Genomic DNA, 22050 nt, shown 5'->3' with positions numbered 1-22050 from the left:
AGGTTACAAAATGGCAAAAAGGCCTAAATTAGTTTCCTCAGTCATTTTTAAAAAATAATTAAACATGTCATCAATTAGAGAAGTAATGCAAAACTTTGGAACTAATGAAAAGAGGTCAAATAATTGGATCTATTTTTAAGCTGAAGTTTCACAGAATGAACGCCCCCTGAGGCAGAGCCGAGCTCTGCAGCAGTCGATTCGCTGCTCTATGTTTAAAAATTTAAGGAGAGAAGAGCACACAAAGACGAGAAGAAAAGTCCACGCAAAGTAAAAGTCGCTACTCACCAGTTCCACTCTGGGTCCCAGCCCCTCCAGTATCCTATGAGCCTCTTCTGCCTTTTTCTGATGAGAAAAGACAAACAGAAGTAGCACATTAGCCAGCTGCCATCACCACGGCAACACGGGGAACACGCTCACTAGATCACCAAGGCAAAAAACAAAAAACACTGCTTGCTACAAAGGGTGGACGGGGCTGGATGCATGGATAGATGGAGAGCTGGACCCGCTGCCTATTATTAGAGCTTTTAACTCAAGCTGGGCCACAGCTCCTTGCCTCAGCTCTCTCTCTCTCCCCTCTCTCTCTGTTGCTCTCTCTCTTTCTCTCTCCATCTTCTCCAGCAAGAAAAAAAAAGAGAGAAAGATTACTCACCTCCACTGAGCAGAGAAAGGTTAGAGAGAAAGAGCAGGCAGGCATGAAAGCAAGTGGGAGTAGACTAAAAAAGTGGGAGAGAGAGAGGGGGGAAAAAAAGAGTGGAGCTGGAGGAGTGGAGGGGGACACTTCAGAGCTGGAGAACAGAGATGTTTGACCAGTAAGGAAAAAGTCAAACTAAGACGGGTCTTCTCTGCTCGTCCTTACATAAATATTTGGCTCCAGCAGACAAATGTGTATACGTCTTTCCAAAACTCCAAAGCAATATTCTCGCTGTACTCTTCTCCTTCATTTGCCATGTGCAGATGCCCTTGGTGCATGTAGTGACATTTTACAGCTGATGACAGTGACGGAGCGGGCCGGGCCACATTTCCGTGGCAGCTTTTATTTCTTTATATTAGGTTAGGCTATTTGACCTAATGCTGCTTAAATATCCTCAGCAGACTTAAAACAAGCTGAACTCTAATAGTTAGACAACCGTCATGTTCAGAGAACATACTATAAACGTGCTTTCATGTAGCAAGGACAAAAACCTTCATGGTTTTAAATGATTATGTTGTAAAATTTTGTACGAAAATGCTAATATTGATGCTAAAATTTTCCGCGACGACACATTTCTGCATGACCGCCATTGCTTGATGTCTAGAATCAACAGCAGAAATCGGTGAGCATTTATCGTATCGTTTATTATTTATTGTGACAAACTTCTTAGAGGAGTTTTGATTTATCATCGTCTTGACTAATTTGAATCAATGATATTAAATAAAAAAAAACTGCATTATCGGAAATGTTATTTTTACAATTTTCTTCACTGTTTCACGGGAGCATCAAAAAAAACATATCAGTAAGATCGAAAACACCGTGTGCAGTTTAGACTTATAAATCTTACTTGTTAAATAAGTGGAGTCTCAGAGAAGCCTATTTTAAATTGGAACGTTTTCAACATTTTCCGTGCTATAAATGTTTTGCCATGCAGTCACAGTCGTAAAGTTATCTAAAAAAGAAGCAAAAAATTTTTTCAAATCATAATTTTTATCGTTATCACAATAGTATTGCAAAATATCACAATAATATTCTAAGTCCATACCGTAACTGTGCTAATAGAAGGCAAATATCTTGTGTGCATTTTCGTTTTTCCATTTTAAAGAAGTTAATTTAGCAGGATTTTATTTTAATTAAAGACTTCACATTAAATTTGACACTGGAATGTTTTTTTTTTTTGTTTTTTGTTTTTTTTTTAAAGTTTCTTGAATTGTGATCAAGGGCCACAGAAAATCATTCCAAGAGCCACAAATGGTCCACGAGCCGCACTGTGAGCACCCCTGGCCTACATCCTCAGCTACATGTTTTTAATAGACATGCTTCACTGCAGGGAAATGGTGATAAAAATCATGACTATATATCAACTCCACATCATGAGTGAACACAAGCTAGTTACAACTTGGTCAAAAGTGAGGCGAAGCTTTTTTGAATAAAACCCTTGTGCTTCCACCGAACAAGGAAAGAAAAGAACCACAGCCTTACACAATGCACATGTTGTACATATCAATTAAATGCAAATGTTGCTTCCTCATCATCAGTGAGTAGGTGTAACAGGCTGCAGAGTATTGCCTCAGAGAGCACGCTCACAGCAGCAGCACTTAATGAGCAGCAATTATTAAAAGGAGACTTTCATCCTCCGAGAGTGGAGGGAGGGAGGCTGGGGGATTTCTCTTCATTTCCGAACTGTGATACTTTCCTCTAATTTGAAAACAAAGCTGTGAAATACTGAAGTAGCTTCAGAAGAAGAAGAAAAAAAAAACAAGAAAAAACAAACAATATCTATGGAACTAAAGTGGAGAGGGGAAATGTGAGGCAAAACATTGTGGTTTTCCGTAAGAGTGTAATTAATTAAAGTGCTGGTGCTTCGTTAACATCATTCATGTTTGTAAGCAGACAGAAGTGAAGAGGCTGAATTTAGCATTTCAATCATGCCCTCCGGTGGTGGCACACAGATTCACCACAGCGGCGCTCGCATTATCACCGCTCGTAAAGTTACGAGCCGACGGAACATTTTCTGCAGGTCACATGATCCGACTCCAGCAAACGTGAAACCAGATTTCTGGGATTGATTCTGCGGCTTCCCTGAGTGATTATAATCCCAAACCCCCACCAAAGGGAATCCTGGGAACAAAAACAAGGAAAAGGGACAAATGCAGACGGAAAAATACCAAAAAAACCGCAACGCTAGTTTTACATCGAAAAGACAAACACAACGTAGTCACAGGAGGTACATGTCTTTTCACATCCCCATATCTGTGAGGATTGTTCGCCAAATACAGGGAGAATGAACATGAACTGAGTCGTCTGTGGGGGGTCTGATGATGGGGCTGAAAGAGCCTGTGACTGTGAGCCCCAAAGGGACAGATGACAGTGTGGAGACAGGAAGAGCTGAGGCTGAAGTAATTCCAGCTACGTTTGTAAACCCCATGTGCAACCATTTCTTTTTACAACACAATATACCCCCCCCCCACCCCTGTGCACCCCTCCTCCCTTGAAGACAACTCAAATTTAGCATATCGGATCGCGACAATTAAACAGCGGCGCGAGCGCAGTTGTAAATACCAGAAATGCAGAAGCGATGAGCAAAGCAAGAGCGTGTGACTTAGAATAGAAGCAGCTCGAGCCTGGTTTGACCGCCACAATGAGGCTGGATGGCAGCAGGCCAGGGTGCATCATGCAAGTCAGAGGGAAGTGTTACAGAGGTTAGACTGCACGCTCGAGTCACTCTATAACTTGCGCCATCTGCCGTGTCCTCCTGTTCCATGGAAGGGCTGCGTTTTAGCTGACCACAGAAACAATCAAAGTCGCGCGCTGCGCTTCTTCCTAAAGGGTTTCCGACGGCATTTCAGCGGTTATCCGCCGTTTCTCTGAGACACACAGCAGTGCAAAGTAAATTTTATTACACACAGCGAATGCCAGAGTTTGGGCTGAACTATAATTGTCCATTTTGAGTGAAATGCCTGCACACTGCACTGCTGTCCAGCATAGATGTGCAAAATTACCCAGCTTAAAATATATGCTGGATATAAAAATAAAAATAAAAAATAAAAAAAAAATCACAAGCGGCTCTTCAGAGTTTCAGTTTTGAACTCAATTCCTACAAAGAGTGAAACCCCAGCTTTTAACCACAAGGGGGACTGAGAGCACTGAGAATCACTGCAATGCTCCGTGGTTCATCTTCTGCACACACCTCAACTTCCTGCGGCGAACGTTTCCTGCTAGCTTTTACGAGGCACTGCTCCATGAAGAGGCTGATTAATCCGAAATATTTTAGAGCAAAGATCAAGGGTTGTGTCAGTGCAAACGTGAGTCACCTTCTACTGTGTGTGCGCCTCTCGGAGTCAACTCTCTGATTCATCATGTTTGCCATGTTGACCTTTAGTAGCATATTCTTTCAGGCAACATTCCTACCTTGCACGGCAGTAACAAGTAAGAGGGGTAAGGTATGACATGAATACATTTTGACAAGCTTTGAGATTTGTTTTTTTTTTTTTGCTTTGTTTTTTTAGATTTATCTCACAGAAAGAAAAAAAAAAGTATGACAGACTGCTGCTTTTCTGGGGAGGCAGCATGTACAGACAGTATTTACTGTGCAACCCGTCACGCGGCAGCCGTGAAAAACAATAACACAGCCCCACCTTTCAACGTAATGAATACTCTGCGAATGTGATCGAGTGTGGCCATATTGAAATACCCAGGAATATGGGTCAAAGGAGCAAGGCAGCAGATTAAGCACGCCTGTTTGAGTGTTTGTCTTCCACTTACTCGGTTCTCATCGTAGATGATCTGCACCAGGCTGCGGTGCTTGGCCTCACTGGGTGGCGGCGAGATGGGCCTCTCGGGTTCGTGGGGCTTGGCGGCTTCCTCCTCCAGCTGTTGCTGCAGCACACGCAAAAAAAAGATCAGATAAATTTTCCATTATACGTAATGGGGAAAATATTAAAAGCCGACGGTTTTTGTTTACAGATATTCCTGTCACAACAACAACTGTCGCTGGATGACAAATTGTCCCGGAAATCGTTGTGATAAACGATTATATTGGCATCTTGAGACAATTTTCAACTAAGATAACACTTTCTTTAATTTCTAAAGAGCATTTAGCATTGAGACTGGAAAATATCTAAAAGATCCAAAATAAAATCAACAAAACAGTTGAAACAAGAAGAATCAAAATGGATTATGAGGTCTCTGTAACCAAAATTATGTTTCAAAAACATATTCAGCTTTGACAGGGAAAACAGGTAAAAGTGGCAAGAAGCGCAAACTAACTACTTCGTACTGGGTGTCAAATGTTGGCGGGGCTTCTCAAAATGCTGAGGGGAGCATCTCTAACGATTGTTGTCCATGTGGAAATTTTTGATCTGATTTTAATTCATCATGCGATTAATTGATTTTGCTTATTGCTTTATGTGACATACATGAAAAAGTGACGCTTATATAATGTAGGTTATGGCTACATATATAGAGCCAAGACTACTCTTTCAAATAACTAAAAGCAACAACACAACATTACAGCTTTGGAGATAAATCTTTCATAGGATGGTTCAACTTAATGGCAGATGTGTTTCACCGGTGCTGCTATTCACGTGGCACTGCACTCTGCCACTTAAGATTATGTGTGATCAAGGAAGGGGGAAAAAGAAACTGAAGAACGAGACCAAACATGCCACATTTATGGAGCTACATCAAACAATGAGTTAATATACTCTGCAGCAAAACTGAATTTGATTAGCACAAGACTGCACAAAAAGAAGGCAGACATATTCCTGATTCAAATGGCTTTTCGAGCAAATAAAATCGATGTTTACAGTGGGAGCGTAGAACGAGTGGCACCGCGTGTGCATAAACAAAAAGGTACGGAGGGAGAAAAATATCAAACGGGGAACTGTGATAATGGAAAAAGCAGATGAAACAACAAGGTGGCTCTGAATGTGCATTTTGGCTTTGGATTAAAAAAAACACAATACATAAAAATAAAACAAAATACTTAATTCATCAATGGGTTCAAACAAGCCTATAATAATTAAAATAATAACTGAATGAAAATGATTAAATACTAATAAAATATTCAATAGCTACAGCCTTATGTGTATTAAAGAACATATTCACCAGCTTGTGCCAGTGATCAGTTTGTATTGCTGCGAGTCACAAAGTCATGACTTTAAAACCGGGGGGGGGGGGGGGTTGAAATACATTTACATCGTCTAAACGAGCCCATAAAGTCGTCTCCTTATGCAAGTATTATTATGTTTATCCAGAGCGCCATTACAGCTACAAACTCAGAAGATTTATGTCAAATTATTTCCATTACCTCGAACAGATAAGGTCTGGCAGCTGTGTTGGTGTAAGAGAATGACGTAATGCAACCGAGAAGGTTTTAATAGTGATTTGAGAAAATTAGGTTAGGTGGTTATTTTTGACTGGACAGCCGAGGTGGCGTTAGAGGGCATTTTTACCCCAGCGAGGATAAGAACCGCAAATCCAGTTCAACTTGAAGTTAAAGTTCTCTAAGGACAATAAAAGGCAGTGAAATTACATGTTTACAGGATTATGAGATTAGCCAGTAAGTGAAAGAACTACAGGTGCACCGAATGCAGTTTTCTGGCTGATCACAGATCTTTAAAAACCCCAACCTGCTGATTCCAATATTGACAGATGCCAAATGTTTTTATAACTGACCCTTTCAATGACCCAACACACTTTCAATGTTCTAACCTTACTTTACTGAAAATCACTGAACAAAAAACCTCAAGACAGCTACATGCAAGTTGTTAATTTATATTTTTCTCAAAGGGAAATTAAAAGTTTATACGTATTGGCGAGTCTGTCGGTCAGCCCTCAGAGAAAAAGTAGACAGTGGCTGATTTTCAGACGGTTGTAAAGGTAGATAAGTTTGGTGGATATGATCGACATCGGTCTATCACCAGTCACAAAGGAATTATGGAAATTGGAGCTGACCCATTGGTGAACACTATAAAAACAAATTAATTACTGGTAAAAATATTGCAACCCAGGTGGGGAGCTGCTAGTTTCAAATCCAATACTGAAGTGCAATATCAAAACTGCAAAGGATTGCATAGATGTAATATTTGGTAGACTGAAACATTACAGCTGCCATGCATTCAAACTCTGGAAAAGTGGAAATGTAAGCAGCAGTGAAGCGGATCTGGGTTAACTACCTTTGAAAAATGTCAGAATAATATTGCAATGTCATGTGTTCCCTCATAATGTGCAGCCGGAAAAATCCAGCCCTATTAATTCACAGATTTCTGAAAACACCAACTAAAAACTTAGAAGTGATATCTACACAAAAATCGTTTGACAAAAGCTTTAATGCCAGTAAATCAGGCTTCCACTGCGCTCTGTGAGCAATCGTTAATATAAAGACTGTCTTAATATTTTAACTTTTATGTACCCGCCGCTCCAAAAACAACTCTTGACCACTACAATATGGAAACCTTCAACTACATACAGGAACATTTAATTGAACGTATTGTAATGGTGTAAAATAAAACGGATTTGCTTAACTAAACACTGAATAAAAAGTGACCTTCAGAAATACTCACAGGAAATATTTGGATAAATTTACTGTAAGCTGTGAGTTGGGGGGGGGTAAAAGCAGCAGAGTGTATGTATTCAGCTGTGACCAGCTATGTGGAAGCCGAGTTTGGGTGTCAAATGCCTCGTTTCCACTGAGCGGTACGGCACGGGTCGGGTAGAGGCGCCATTTTATCCGTTTCCATCGTAAAAACGCCGCACACCGTTTTTGGGTTCCCTTCAGTTGTAGGAACAGTGAGGTTAGGGCGAAGCTACTGGTGTCACACAGCACAGTTCATTGATTGGTGGACATAAAAACGAGAAATACTAGAGCATCACAGTTGCTGTCACGCTAGTATGACGCCATGTTAGCCGTTTGGTTTTAACCACGTCTGAAAGCAAGAGTTCAGTTAGTGGCGGAAATGCTCTTGGGAATACGCCATATCGAACCGACCCGACCAGTGGAAACGAGGCAAAAGGGTGCTGCAAAAACAGCTAATCTACATGAGCCTTCAGAGCAGGGTGGAGTAATGGTGGCCTCAATATGGTCCACACATGAGCACAGTAGGTTGGCTCATCTTGTGCCATAATTTCCCTAGTTGAGCATCTGGTCAGGCAAATTCAGGCATTCCCATGAAGACACCCCCGTTCCCTTTCCAAACCCACCTCAGAGTAAAATAAAATAAACCAACCATCATGACTTTGGCTGACACACTGGCTGAAACCTAACCTCTGCCTCCTGCCCGTTCACTTAATCTGCCAGAACTCTTTAAAAAATAGTTTATCATGCCGCTTAATTAGTGCAGATGTTGTAATGCTCAGCCCGAGCCGGACTGTAATAATATCCGGAAAAACATTCTCCATTACGGGAACCTGAGAGGCGGATGCAGAATTTTTCTGAGAGCAGCTTTTAATCATTCAAAAGTTTCTTCTATTCACCGAAGAGAAAAGGATTCCTCGTTTTGTCTTTTTGGTTAAAGCGTAAATATTCTTAAACGACCTGATATTTTCCTGTTGGTGTGTTCCTAAAATCCATTCTTGACTGAAGGACTCATCATTAACTTTGAAGTTAGCAGTTCTATCAATCCATTTCCAAACAATAAGAGAAATGCAGGCAGAGACATGGCTTCCAACAGCGACCCAGGCAGAATGTCTCAGGTCAAGTTTGGCCCTCTGCAGTGGGGGCCCTGCAGCTTTCAAGTGTCTGAAGAGTTCCTCCTGGCTTAGTCCAAGTCCTGCTTGGCTTCTGCTCTCCTCCACCAAGCTTTGATGAACCTCTCCACAGGGCTTACTTGCTCTTCCATCTCAGGTGTTCCTCTCTGTGCTCGGAATAATTAGCTGTGAAGCCAGACTTCAATATTAACTTGTATTTGTTTTTATTTTTGCGCCTTTTATTGTTATATCTACTTCTATTTCTAGATTTAATTTTAATTTCTTTTATTTTACAGATTTATTCTTATTTTTGCAGATTTTTTAAATTAGATTTTTGTGTTCATATATTTGTATTTTTCATATTTATTTTACCAATCTCCATTTTTACACAATTATTTTTATTCTATTTTATATCTGTTTAATTTTTACATATTCATTTTATTTTAATTCATTTGGTTATTTTTACACATTTATTTTTATTTCTTTATTTTTTTAGAAAGTAGTAGTCTGATGTAACAGCATGTTTGATGGATGAAAGCCAGTTTATTCAAACTACAGCTTCTTTAGAAAAACACTACGCAGTCCGCTGGGAGTCAGCGTGGCAGGACTGGCGGGGATATGAGCGGTTTCACAGTAACAAAATGTTCACCATGCTTTGGCTCCCTGAAGGAAGCCGTTATTTATAGCTTCATATATATTTAACTGATTTTTCTCCGTAACAAAAAAAAAAGCAAAAGGAAGAGAGGGAAGAAAAGCAGATGTCGAAAATTGTTCAGCATCATCAAAGTACGGCAAGCAACAAACCACAGAAGCTTGAATGAAAAATTCACTCTGCAGTTCTTTGCAAAAGTATTCACACCCTCTAAACTTTTCCACATCTTGTCACGAAGTCCAATCTAGATCCTACAATCACAACTACAGAGTGACATTTTTGTCTATTCCTCCAAAATCACTCAAACTGAGTGAGATGAGATGAAGAGCACAAGTTGAACAACATATAAAACCCTGACTTTGACTGAGCCACTCTCATTTGATCTAAACCATAACATTGTGCTGGAGTTAGGCGATCTTCTTGCCCTGGTTTCAAGTCTTTTGCAGCCTTTAACTAGATTGCTTTCTTGATTTTCCACCTATCTTCCCATCAACTCTGACCAGCTTAAATGTCCCCACTGGGGGAGGGAAAAAAAGCATTTCCACAGTGTGACCCTGCCAGTTCTAAAAGGTTGTTCAGGTTGTCAGGTTTTCCGTCATAAATAGTGCTTAGGATAAACTGCAGCCTAATTTAGGTTGATAGAACACATAAAATCATAATGGATCCAAATGGCGGTTAATGACTGAAAGGGCAATCACAATGGAATGAGAATTCACTTAAAAAAAAGATGTCAAGACAAAGAGTTCACATGGGAAATAAACACTCAGAAACCCAGCTCAGAAATAGGCAAATGGTATAAAAAAAATCTACTCAATTCACAGGCTTTATATCAAATCAGAAATAATATCACATTTTAAAACACGACTATATCTTTTGATTTAGGAACTCCGACCAAAGCCATAATTATAAAAAATGAATAAGAAAGACAACAGATACTCTCAGTATTTCAACACATTTTCTGCTTTCAAGTTGCTAAAAAAAAACAATCACCAAGATAAATCTTATTGATGAGACGAAAAGATGACAATATTGACACCATGGCTGCCACAGAGATGAAACTGAGTTGGGTAAGAACCTTCTGGAACCACAAAGCGACCAGAAATGATCTCCAACCAGATCGCACGGAGCACCGACCTGCTTTTTGCGAAGCTTGCAGATCTGTTGCTCCACCATGGTGATCTCCCTGTCCACACGTTCCATGTTCTGAATCAGCTCCTCCTTGGAGAACCGAGCCGGAACCAGGTCCAAGTCGGTGTCCATGTGGACTGGGCTCACCGGCGAGATGGGCTCCAGCTTCCCGATGGCACTTCCACGCTCCTGTGAACCCCAACGTAGCAAAGGTGAACATTATATCGAGTTGAAGAGGGAGATTTTCACAAGTAGAGAAACCAGAAGATATGTTTGAAAGAATCTGTAGTGAGTGATGAATAATTGAGTCAAGGTTTGGAAGAGAAGTTCTCACATTTGTTTTTAAATCAATAACGCTCATTAACCATCTGCAGAATGTGCCATTTTTTACTGATTAATCATCAGAATAATCAATAGAATAATTGATTACCAAAACAAATCGCCAGTTGCAGCCCTACTCTCAAACTGTTACAAAGATTTAATTAAGATGTGTGACAAAGCATTAATTCATGAAAGCTGACGACAATATTAGTTAGTGAATGGACAAAATGCAAAACAACATAATGGGCACGCTTGTGCAGGAGGGCAAGAATCCATTTGTTCCCGATGAGCAACTGTGTTTGTTCTGATGTTATAAATATATGAGGCCACGATGGAGCCAGTCCTCCGTACGAGTGTGTGTGTGTGTTTGTGTGTGTGTGTGCGTGCGCGTGTGTGTGTAGGAGTGAGAGCCATCCAGCTTGGGTTTTGTTCTGCGTTATTTTTAAACATCTGAAATGAAGGTTATGTAAGTGGGCTAATCTGGACTAGGCAGGCAGCATTACAGCCTTGTAGACCTGCTGTGATTGAAAATGTCAGAGCCAGAGGATGTTGAGCGGCTGTCCTAGATTAAGAAGCCCACAGTTGCCAAAGCCTGTGAGTCAGAAACAAACAAACACACACAAAAAAGAAGAAAAAAAAAAAGTCAAACTAGGAAAAAGCACTCGCGGGATGTTTTGACTTTGTCTAATCTGACAACCCCGAGTGTGAATCAAGGCACCGTTCTCGTAACCCGTGTTGAAACTCAGCATCCCGGAAAACAACTGAGGACAGATTAGAAATCCTAAAACGTTTCACTTCTGCTTATAATTCCAGCCCTGCCTAGTTTTTTAAATTAAAAAGATTAAAATGTATCTAAGGATAAACAATAAAAGTTATCCGCTTTTTGTTGACTGGTATGTTCAGCCAAAGAGGGAGCAAAATGTTTACCTGTGTATCTGAGCCATGTTCTGAATTCAATGTGCAACAACTTAATGTGAAGCAGTCAGCACGGAGTCCAGGCAACATCTCTACCTCATCCTCACCTTTTTTCTCAGTTGAGATTATTTGAAAAGCAATAATAATAATTAAAAAAAAAAAACAAGTTTGAAACTTGAAGTGCAAATAGCAGCAGACCTTCTCCGCCTGTAGATTCTGGCGTACAGCAACAGAGCTGTTGCTTCTGGCCGCCTGTTTCCCATTCTATATGAGTCATGCTCCAGGCATCAGCTTTGTCAGATACTACTGGCTCACTCCCTCTTTTCCTGTCAGTCTCCAAGTCCTCCCTTTCCCCTTCCCCCATTATCTATGCCTCTCTACGCCTGCCCTTTGCCACTTCTTTACGTTGCTTCCTGCATTCTATCAAGCTATTGTATTGCGCTCTTGTTCCAAGCAGTGATTGCATCTGACTCCACTTATGTAACAGGTTTACACTCTTTGCTGCTTTAAGGGAAAGCACAAGGATTCCTGAATACCCTCCCCTCGCGCTCCTCCTCCTCCTGTGTTATTACTGTATCTATTTACCATTCTCTGGCTGTCTGCCTCTCCTGGCAGTTTGAGGCACTCTGTCATGTCAGGGACGCCTCACCATCAGCAGCTCCGCACGGCAAGCAAGTCGTTCTGATCTGCTGCTCGCAGCTTCATCCCCTTCAGTCTTTTGAAATCTAGGTCAGCTCTATTATTTATTAATTGCAGTTTCACAACTCCCTTGGTTTTCCTCTTCTGCTGCTCCAAAGATCCATCTCTGATTTAGAGCAGAATCCTCTTCTGCATCCCCTGCTGCGACAAGTTCAATGAAATCCTTTAGGTTTCTTAAAGAGTCTAGTCGGATTATCCAAATAAGTTAAATCTTAAACAGATACGGTATTATATTTCAGGGGGAAAAAAGAAAAGAAAAAAAAGAGGCAGAATCTTAACTTTGTATTATCACTTCTAAGGATCGTCTTGTAGGGTGTTTTCAGACCCGATAGTCTGGTAGACGCAGTTCGACTGGCAGCCAGAACTGCAATATTTGTTACATGGTGCGGTTCATTTTCACACTGCACTGTGTCAAATGATCTAAACCCCTTTGAGAAACCTGTTCCTATCCTCGCCTGTGGTGGCGCTGCACCAAGAACCGCTGACGGAAACGACACAAAAACCTCAGAAGACACGAGCGTGACTTATTTCTTCGCAAAATGTAATGGAGTAGCATCAGATTTTAGCGGTTTTAGTAGGATTCCTCTTTTGTTCTGGTAAAAAGACCACGACAACAGCGCTAGACTCTTGTGATTGTTTCGTTGCATTTACCCAGAATTCCCTTTTTGGCGCGGTTTCCAGTCCGCTTGGCGTCTAAATATGCGCCAGAGTTCACTTCAACCAAAATGAGACAGAGGTTTGAATTTTTGGAGTTTGATTAGATATTCACACCTCCCAAAACGAACCAGACTTTTCTAGGCAAATGAACAACAGTTAGATTAAAGCAAACTAAACAGGGCTGTTGTGAATGCACCCATAATTCCCAAATCCTCCAAATTAATAGAATATAGTTAATATCAGTTCTTACGGGTGAATTCAGTATGATTCACTAAATTGATACCATACGTTTTACACGTTTCTCACCTTCGTCATGTCCTCAGCCCCTCCGAGAGGTAACGGCTGCCGGTGGGACAGAGGCCTCATCAGAGAGTCCGATCCCATCTCCAAACGAGGACGTTTGATCTCTGCATAGTCCACCTCTGACTGGCTGGGGGCCTCCGGCAGGTAGATGTGCTCATAACGGATGTGCTGCTCTTGTCCTCTGAAAGGAAGATAAGACAGTTGTAGCAAAAAGGTTTTTGAGCTTGGTTATTGCTTTTTACTAATTAACGCCTAATAGGCGCTGGACACAAGCTGCGCAGAACTTTAGCGTTGCCATAGAGATGCGGTTATATTTGTGGACGAGTATTCTTTCTGAATACAGTCAGACGTGTTTTGCAGTTTAAACTACAATAATAAAAAAAAAAAACATCACATAAGTGAGCTGGATGGTATTTCATAATAAACTTATGTAAAGAAAAATAAAATAACAGAATCACGGCCCACTGTACCGAACTGATATGCCATTTGTGAAAAAAGGGAACAAATGGTGATCTAGCCTGATGTAAACAGTGTTTTGTTTATGTTACTGTTAATCCAGACTGGCTTCTCAGGAGAAGAGTCATTTTGTTGTGCTCTGCAGCAGAAAGCTCATAAATCCAACTTGTCTTTGGGTAACTTTTCTTGTCATGAAATGACAGAGGATTCATGGCAGGGAGCTTTTGTTGCCATTCATTCTCAACGTCAGCTTAGCATTCAACATGCTAAGCTGGTACATTCCTGCTCAACGCAGGGATGTACCAGAGTGCATTCAATTATATTTTTAAATGACTGGTATTAGAGTTAGAACAGCCCTGGTTTAAAACCAAGCAAATACTTATTGTTGATTTGAATGATTTAACGGACCAGGACTCTGCATCAGCAAATGCCTTCTTTTAGACGAAACCCTTGTCATGTAGGAATGACTCTCAGTGAGATGGACACTTCATTTAAATTACAGCCACGGCACACATTCAAATCAACATGAACCAAGAGAAAAATAACCAAAAACAAATTAAAATAAGCAATGAAAAGGAGTTCTATGCAGATGTTAAAATTCACTTGATGATTAGACGCTGATACTTTCATTAAACCACTTGTTAAATTGCTTTTTGTTCTTTCGAACCAAATGGGTTTTTCTTTTTACCCTCGACCCCACCCAGGAGACAGAAGCCATAAGGTCAAAGCCCTTGCTGTCAGTGTCAAATTGGAGGCGGCTTGTAAAAAGAAGAGAAAGAACACAACCATAATTGCTGGTCAAGGCACACAGTGGTCTGGTCTGTGGTTTTGTTCTTTCTGTGGAGTTCAGTTATTGAAGGGAAGGTGTAATAATCAATAACACCTAAAAACTGGGAGACATTTACAAAGAACGTGCAACCAAAGGGACTGTGAAGGTGTTTACTGTGTGTATTAATTAAAGCATCATTTTATTAACCCTCCTGTTGTCCTCGGGTCACTTTGACCCGAGGACAACAGGAGGGTTAAAGCATCAGTGGGTGACTTTAGTAAAAAAAAAAATTATTATATATTTTTTTACATATTTGCTAAAACTATCACGTGTCGTGATAGTTTAATATGAAATCCATAATCTGTGGGGATGGGAGGAATAAAAAAAATTGAGCACCCCTGACTTCTCCCAGTGCGAACCAGAAACAGCCAATCAGAGGCAGGAGGAGGGTCATAGCGCTGTCAATCATGGCCACGTGCGTGCTGCTCGCCCCCTCCTTCTGTCTCCTCTTTGCTATCTGCTAACACATGAATGTTAAGACTAGTTAGCATGGTCACCAGTGAGGCTTTCCTGTAAGAGTAAGTTGTTTCTCTGTCATTAGCACATTTAGCAGTGTGTACACAAGGTTGATTGACAGCACTAAAACCCTCCTCCTGGCTCTGATTGGTTGTTTTTGGTCACGAGCGGTCCATTTCTTCAGACAACAAAACTAGCTCAGGGAGGAAGTGGAGGAGATCGATCTTTTCACAGATTACATGGTGACACTTTTAATATATATGTAAAAAGCATATTTTTTATAAAAGCTAAATACTGCCGCGTTAAGCCCAAAGATAAAAATCTTCCAAAGATCTGGCCCATGTCCGACACCAACATGGTGTGTAATTGCCTCCCCGCTTTTGAATGTAATTTCTCACTCATTTGCTGGAACACTTCTGCATCTCCATATGAGGTTTGGCACTTACATAATCACATCACCCAACTCCAGCCCCCCCTGACCTATCCCCCTCTACCTCCTGTGAGCATACAGAATAATCTCGCCCCCGGGGAGGATTTGTCTGGAGGACAAGACAAAGATGTGTGTGGAAGCTGGGGGCAAAGCTTGAAGAAGGGGGGGGGAGCTCATCACAACTTCCCTCAACAGCTCCATTACTTTCCTACTGGTTTGGGCCGCGCTACGACAGGAGCAGAGAAGGTGTGTGTAGACAGCAGCCTGTTGTTGTGAGAGTGTTTGTGTGGTGGCTGATCTCTTCACTGCTCCCCAGAGGAGCAGCTCTGCAGCTGTGTGTAAAGCCAGGGATGGTTAACAGAGAGAGATGCCTGGCTGAGGTAGCCACAGCTGGAATGAATGAAACCTTACAAAGAAAGTACAGGAAAGTACCAAATGGCCCAACAGCCTACTACCAGAGGACAATAATGGTTTCAGGTCCTGTGTGGTAATAAAAACTAAATAAAGGAATAAATTATGTATGTTTTGGTGGAAATCAATCTGATTTTGGGATGCTTTGTGGTTTATGAGGAGAGATGGAGAAAGGAAATTAAGCCTCGATTGGATCATTAGGATTGGACCAGTTACCGATCTCGAGGTATCTTGAGGTTTCAGCGAGTTACTGCTTCAAAAAGCTCTCAGGTTTTCCATCATGCTGCTTCGACGACTTAAAGTCTACTTATTAATGCAACAGAGGCATTTGCTACAGTAATATGGAGAACAAAGTTACAGCATGTACCTTCCCCAGCTGCTACCGGCCAGCTGGCTACAAAAAAAGAGAAAGAAAAAAAAAAAAAGGTTTCTACACATTTCCCACACTTATAAAGAAATTAGATCAGGCTGTTTGGAAATATTTCTGGTTGCAAAAAACAGATGTGGCCGACAGCCATATTATAGAAGCTCAAAGAGCCACTCCCATTACTCTTACAAAGATAGCCACATCTGCTGACTAATGCACGTCTGCTCAGCAACTGACTGCAGGTTATTAGTCAGCAGACAGTCTGACTAATGAACCATGCTAATATCAGTTTCTAATACCAGCAGTGTTGATCTTTAGACCAGCAAAAAAGACATAATATTCTGTACAATAAATGCTTTAGCAGGTATTTTAACCATGTTTTTTTAATCAAAACATATTTAAAATTAATAGTCAATATACTGTATTGATTTTGCAGCAGCAGAAGTAAGTGCTTTAAGTTATTACTATAACGATAAGATTACTGTTGATGCTGCATGATATGTCGCAAATATATGTGTTCATCCAGATATTAGATATTTGTCATTTCAGTTAGAAATGCCTGGAGTACAATAATTGTAGGCTAATGTATTTCAAGTGTTATGCTAAAGTAACTTTTAGTCAATGGTCACAGAGTGATTGAAGCACAGAAGAAGAAAATAAGCATATATATTCTCCCAGATATCATTGTGGCAATATCTACAAAAATCACCATGACAAATTTTCAAATATCATGCAGAACTAGTTATTGTACCGTAAAAATATCATTTGGGCAAATGCCTAGTGTGTAATATTTTACATATTTTCCACAGAGCTTTAGAAAACTCATATTGATAATGGGGATGGATTTCGCACACAATTGTGAAACAAAATGTTATTGATGAATTCTTGATTAAACAGGATTTCCCCAGGAAATCTAGCTAAGCCCAGCAGTAGGAGCACATATATATTACCTAGCTTAACTCGTCTTTGCCATCACTGTCATTGGTGAATAGAAAAACAAATTAATACATGGGAAAAAAAAAAAAAAAAAAACACTTAGTCTGGGGATAGGAGCAAGTAAAGCCTGGTGGCTCGCCAGGCTTATAATACACTGGTTAGAAACCCTGTTTCATTAATGTCAATCTAAACAAGAAAAACTAGATTTTTAAAGAGAAAAAACAGTGGTGTAGAAATGGACGACATAGGGACTGATGATGGAGGACCAAAGAGCAGAAAGAGAAGAAGGGAGTTCAAGCCATCTTTTCCACTGATCATAATGGTGAAAGATCATATTCCCAATTTACAACAAATCTCAGGCTGGCTTTCTAGTCATACGGCAATTTAAAGAAGTGTAGCAAAAGCAAATGAGGGGGATTAGCAGAGCTTTCTATGGAATGTCTTGTTTGCTGGCCTGGAAATTGTGCCGTCATACAGCAACAGTCTTTTAAGCAACATTGCACAGGTCTATTGTGTACGTATGCAAGCTGTGAAATATGTGGACACACCCAACTGAAAAAGTCAAGTGCACCACTGTGAGTCTGAACCCAGGATCATACCACAATTTTAAAGATTAATTGTGGTGACTGAGCATTTAATTGCAATCAGAAATAAAAAGGTTCAGCAAAACAACAAACTAAATTAGTTACAAATAATGTTACAAGTTCCAGGATTCATTAAAAAGTGGCATCTCTTTGGTTTAAGAAGTAAATTTGTTCACAATATAGCCCTAGTTACTGACAAGAGAACCAGCCAAAAAAAAAAAAAAAAAAAAAAGAAAGAAAGAAAAAGCTCTCCCTCTCTTCAGGAGCCAGGGATGATATTCACTGGTTATGAAGAGGTTGTCATGAATGTTGCCTGGAGTGAGGATGAAGATGGAACATATCAAGGAGCACTACAGAGATTATTCTGTTGTGGGTTTCTGGCCTATAATTAGCTTACATTTCAAACATTAGCAAAATAGCACATTGCTGCTTTGCATTCTGCGCACGACGAGCAGGGAGGAGGTGAAAATCCTCGCAGAGAAAAACCCAGACCAAGATCTTTGAAAGTCCTATGTGAACAACAATCAGAGTAGTTCAAGTAAAGAGAGAGAGTTACTGAGATGTATAAAAAAAGACGAGCACACATCTAAGCAAAGCAAAGTCTAAAGGATTGCCAAGGCCAGAATTACAGCAGAATTCAGAGTCTGAATGAAAACGCAGAATGTGGCCTTCAGTTTGGATACTAAGCCTTCTGAAGGAATGGAGAAAGCCTTAGACATTCTTCTGAAAGACTGCCCACCCCCCGATGCATGCCAGCATATAACTGAGGCTCTTTTTCACAGATTCTACAAAGAAATGTGGGCTAGAGGTATGCACTCTTTTATATATATATAGATGATGGTTTTCTTTCATCTACAAAAAAAAAAAGCTAATTCCCTGCTTCACTGAAGAAGTTACAGGAAGGCATCTGTAGTGCAGAAACATGGACCGAGTCATTTCTGGGAGGCTGCCAAAGCACAAGTGACTGAATGAAGTGTGTCAGTGAATCAGAAGCTGGTGGGTAGCATTTGAAGTATGGTGTGTTTATTTCCCTGCGGGGGCCGAGACCCAGAGTTAACATGCTGACGGGCGAGGCTAATAGCCATTAAGCATCGCCGGTGTACAGATTTATGTATTAAAATTCAGACTATAATCCCGTCTGATGCTTAAAGACATCAACAAAAAAGCCCTACGTTGCTACAGAGTCACTCTACCATCTGCTGCTACCACTGCCATCAATCCTGGAGGACTCGGTCCTGAAAAGCAGCCACTGCGCCAACACGTGGACGTGAAAACAATACTCGGAGCTCATCGCTTGCTGAACATCTTGCGTCTTTTGATGCATGCAAGAAAATATTGAGAGAGAAAGAAACTGATCCGAGGAGACATTTTCTTGTGATGCGTTTCTCTGCGAGTCATGCAAAATTCACATCCTGCACATGAATCATTCATAGGTGCTCATCAAGTCTTGCCCTCGAAAACCCATCTCTATTTAAACGGCGCAGAACACTGCCAGGTACAAGCCCCAGGTATGCAGAAACAAAGTACTATTCATTCACAATTTACAGTTGGTTTACTGAAGATGGAAAATTTCCTCAGGCCCCCAATGCCCTGCAGAAGCGTTTGACACAACATTATGAAAGGAGAACAGCTCGCGGCTACCAATTACATAAGGATTACTCGGGGGAAGGCGGGGGGTTAACGGGCAGAGGCTTTGGTAGAACAATGCTGCAGAAAAATGCAGATGGGATGAGGCTCTCTGTTCAGCAGGCAAACCTAAACACGAACTGATTTGCTAGAAATAAATCAAAGCACACCGCAACATTTTAGCACCAACGAGTTGATTTCTGACCAGCTACATCGACGTTGTGTAATAAAACACTAATTTCTCTTCAGAACAATTACTGATGGATAAAAAAATATGGTGCCACAAACTCGTTGGGAACAGAAATAAACACCACAAACACCCTGAATTAATGGATATTTGAAACAGTGAAGATGCAGTCGGTTTCATAAATTACATCTCACCAGGCACATCCCCAGTCTGTGCCTGGTGGCACAGACTGGGGATGAGAGGACAATCAAAATTTTTGACACGTATCTGTAATGACAGCTATTGTACTTTCCCACTTGTTGGTATACAGCAACTGCAAACTTCTTCCTAAAACTTCAGCTGACGTACACAAACAGAATTGTGACATGGGAGCCATCATGCATGATTTTCTAAAACAAAACTTTTCACTGCAATTACAGCTGAAAGTCTTTTGGGGAACGTCTCTACTGTCTTTGTGCTTTTCTAACAAATGAATATGCATTGACCTAAGCAAGAGGTGCACAACTCTAGTCTGGATTCTACATGACAACACATAGAAATTTGTGATTGTAAAATACAAGGAGTATGAATACATTTCAATGAACTTAACGAGTAAACTGCTTCTACCTTTCATTCCCAGGCTGGAACTCTGAAAGTAAGGAAGGCCGACGGCGATGCGGCTGGGCCAGATGAGAGCTGTAATCCCTGGCATGATGGGAGTGGTAGTCGACCAGTCCCACTTCCTGGAATACATAAAGAATTTACACAGTTTATAACGTTATTAAAATCATCCCATTTACATTTATTTCTGTAAGCCCTTTACATGTTTTATGACATATATTCTCAAGCCAGACACATTTCTCGCGCAACGTTTAGTAATTTCCAATTCTCTTTTATCAACTGGCTTCTTGGATAAATAGGGTGAAACATGCAGCTACAGTAAACCTGTGCCTTTGTCATTCGGGAGCTGCAGGACACAGCCCATCAATCCGCATCTGGTTGCGAATGTGATGACAAGTGGGAGCGGTGGGATTAGCAACAGGTGTAACTGTGGGAATCCCGGGGGATAAAGATTTGAATTCTCCAGTCATGCAACAACAAAGCAAGTTTCGGCAACACTGGAGCTCATGAATACGTTCACCGCTCAACAAGAGGCGCGATCGTTTGAAGCTGCTCCGCACATAATCCTGATAATTAGGACATGTTTGCAAAAACATAGAGAAAGGCCTTTATGCGACTCCACAACATGAACTTTAAACCCAAAACATTTAATGAGGGGAAACTGTTCCGGTGTGCCGCCTTCTAAACTTAGCAATGTTTCTGTTGGACTGAGGCCCTCTCCGGTTTAGAGAACCACTTTGCTCTCTAGATTTTCAATGGAGGTGAGAGAGTAACAGAGAGAGAGAGAGAGAAAGAGAGAGAGAGAGAGAGAGAGAGAGAGAGAGAGAGAGACCCTCCGCCCCCCACTCCCGCTCTGTTCTACAAATGTTTCCAACTGCTGGAGGTGGGTGAAAAGCCCCTTACCGTGTGTGGCCGCTGCAGCTGCAGGGACAGCGTGGCAGGGTTGTGCAGGTGCCGTGAGTCCACAGTTCTCCGGCCTGGCGGCACAGACTGGGGATGAGAGGACATGCTGGCACCGCCGCTTCCTCTACAAGCAGGGAGAGGGTGTGGCTGTCAAGAAAGTGCCATGCATTATGGGCCGTATCTCTTAGCCTGCAACCTGTGGTGAGAAGGGGGGGGAAAAAAAAAAAAAAAAAAAAAGAATTGAGAAACCAGAAGAAGGCTCGGATAAAGCATTGTGGACAATAACATGAAAGGAATAAAGCTATTAAAATTTCTGTTGAAGTTGAGTAAGATCTTAGCGTGACCTGGCAAGTACTAGCTGACCACCTTGAGGTTTAAGTGTGCATGACTATCTACATTGAATATCGGAGAATCATCACCTTCCTACCACAGCTGCTTCCCCCTTCCACCGCTTCGAAGATAGAGGACTAAGTCCCTGCACCTGCTACGCTCAGCCCCTCTGCTACTGCCCGATGAATGGCCCACTGTCCTGAAACTGCAGACTCGCATGCAAAGATCACTTGCAAAACTACAGACAGCAATCAGAGGAAATTTAAAAAACAAAAAAAAAACTCCTGGCCAGATAAGACACATGCCCTGAATAAAGAAAAAAGCTACTTTTTTTTTTTGCTACACATTATCTAAACCACTGAACCAAGTTGAATGCACACATCTAGCAGTGTGCAAGATAAACATCCAGGCTCTGACCTTTAACACATTCAGAACTACATGCTTGAGAAAAGGTGCACTAGTGAGAAGGATGTCAGTGGCAAAACTTAAAAAGACTAAAACGTATGATTTTACCGTGTCAAGCACACAATGTAGGTGATTGAACCTCACAAAGGTTGCACCTACGTGATTCCGCCGAGATGCAGAAATAGGTCCTTACAAAGTGTGCAGGCTTAAAAAAGAGAGAGATACCGTGTAACAAAGACGTACATATTATGGATAAACATCAAAGCTCTCTTGGTATGGGTGTGCTGTGGTGGCGCAAGGGTTTAGCACAACCCACATATGGATGCCTTAGTCCTCGATGTGGCTGTTACAGTTTCGATTCCCGGCCTTGGCGACCTTTACTGCACATCTTCCCCCTATCTTATTACCCCGCTTTCCTGTCAATTGACTATCAAATAAAGGCCACTAGAGCCAAAAAAAAAATTATATATATATA

At 41.1% G+C, this 22050-nt stretch overlaps 1 protein-coding gene across 1 annotated transcript in view; it reads right to left on the bottom strand.

Annotated features, from left to right (window-relative positions):
- The window catches only part of ncor2 (nuclear receptor corepressor 2), a 107649-nt gene that overhangs the window by 58743 nt on the left and 26856 nt on the right, over positions 1-22050 (bottom strand). The window contains exons 2-7 of the mRNA XM_007567132.2: positions 20841-21036; positions 19944-20059; positions 13059-13236; positions 10167-10349; positions 4457-4570; positions 286-342 (exon numbers count right to left, since the gene is read on the bottom strand). Of these exons, the coding sequence (XP_007567194.1) occupies positions 286-342; positions 4457-4570; positions 10167-10349; positions 13059-13236; positions 19944-20059; positions 20841-20945 (753 nt within the window). The 5' untranslated portion in view covers positions 20946-21036. The remainder of the gene's footprint in view (positions 1-285; positions 343-4456; positions 4571-10166; positions 10350-13058; positions 13237-19943; positions 20060-20840; positions 21037-22050) is intronic.

This window comes from Poecilia formosa, unplaced genomic scaffold (assembly GCF_000485575.1).
Source record: "Poecilia formosa unplaced genomic scaffold, Poecilia_formosa-5.1.2 Scaffold204, whole genome shotgun sequence".
NCBI classification, from domain to species: Eukaryota; Metazoa; Chordata; class Actinopteri; order Cyprinodontiformes; family Poeciliidae; genus Poecilia; species Poecilia formosa.
This window is presented reverse-complemented; position numbering and strand designations above follow the sequence as displayed.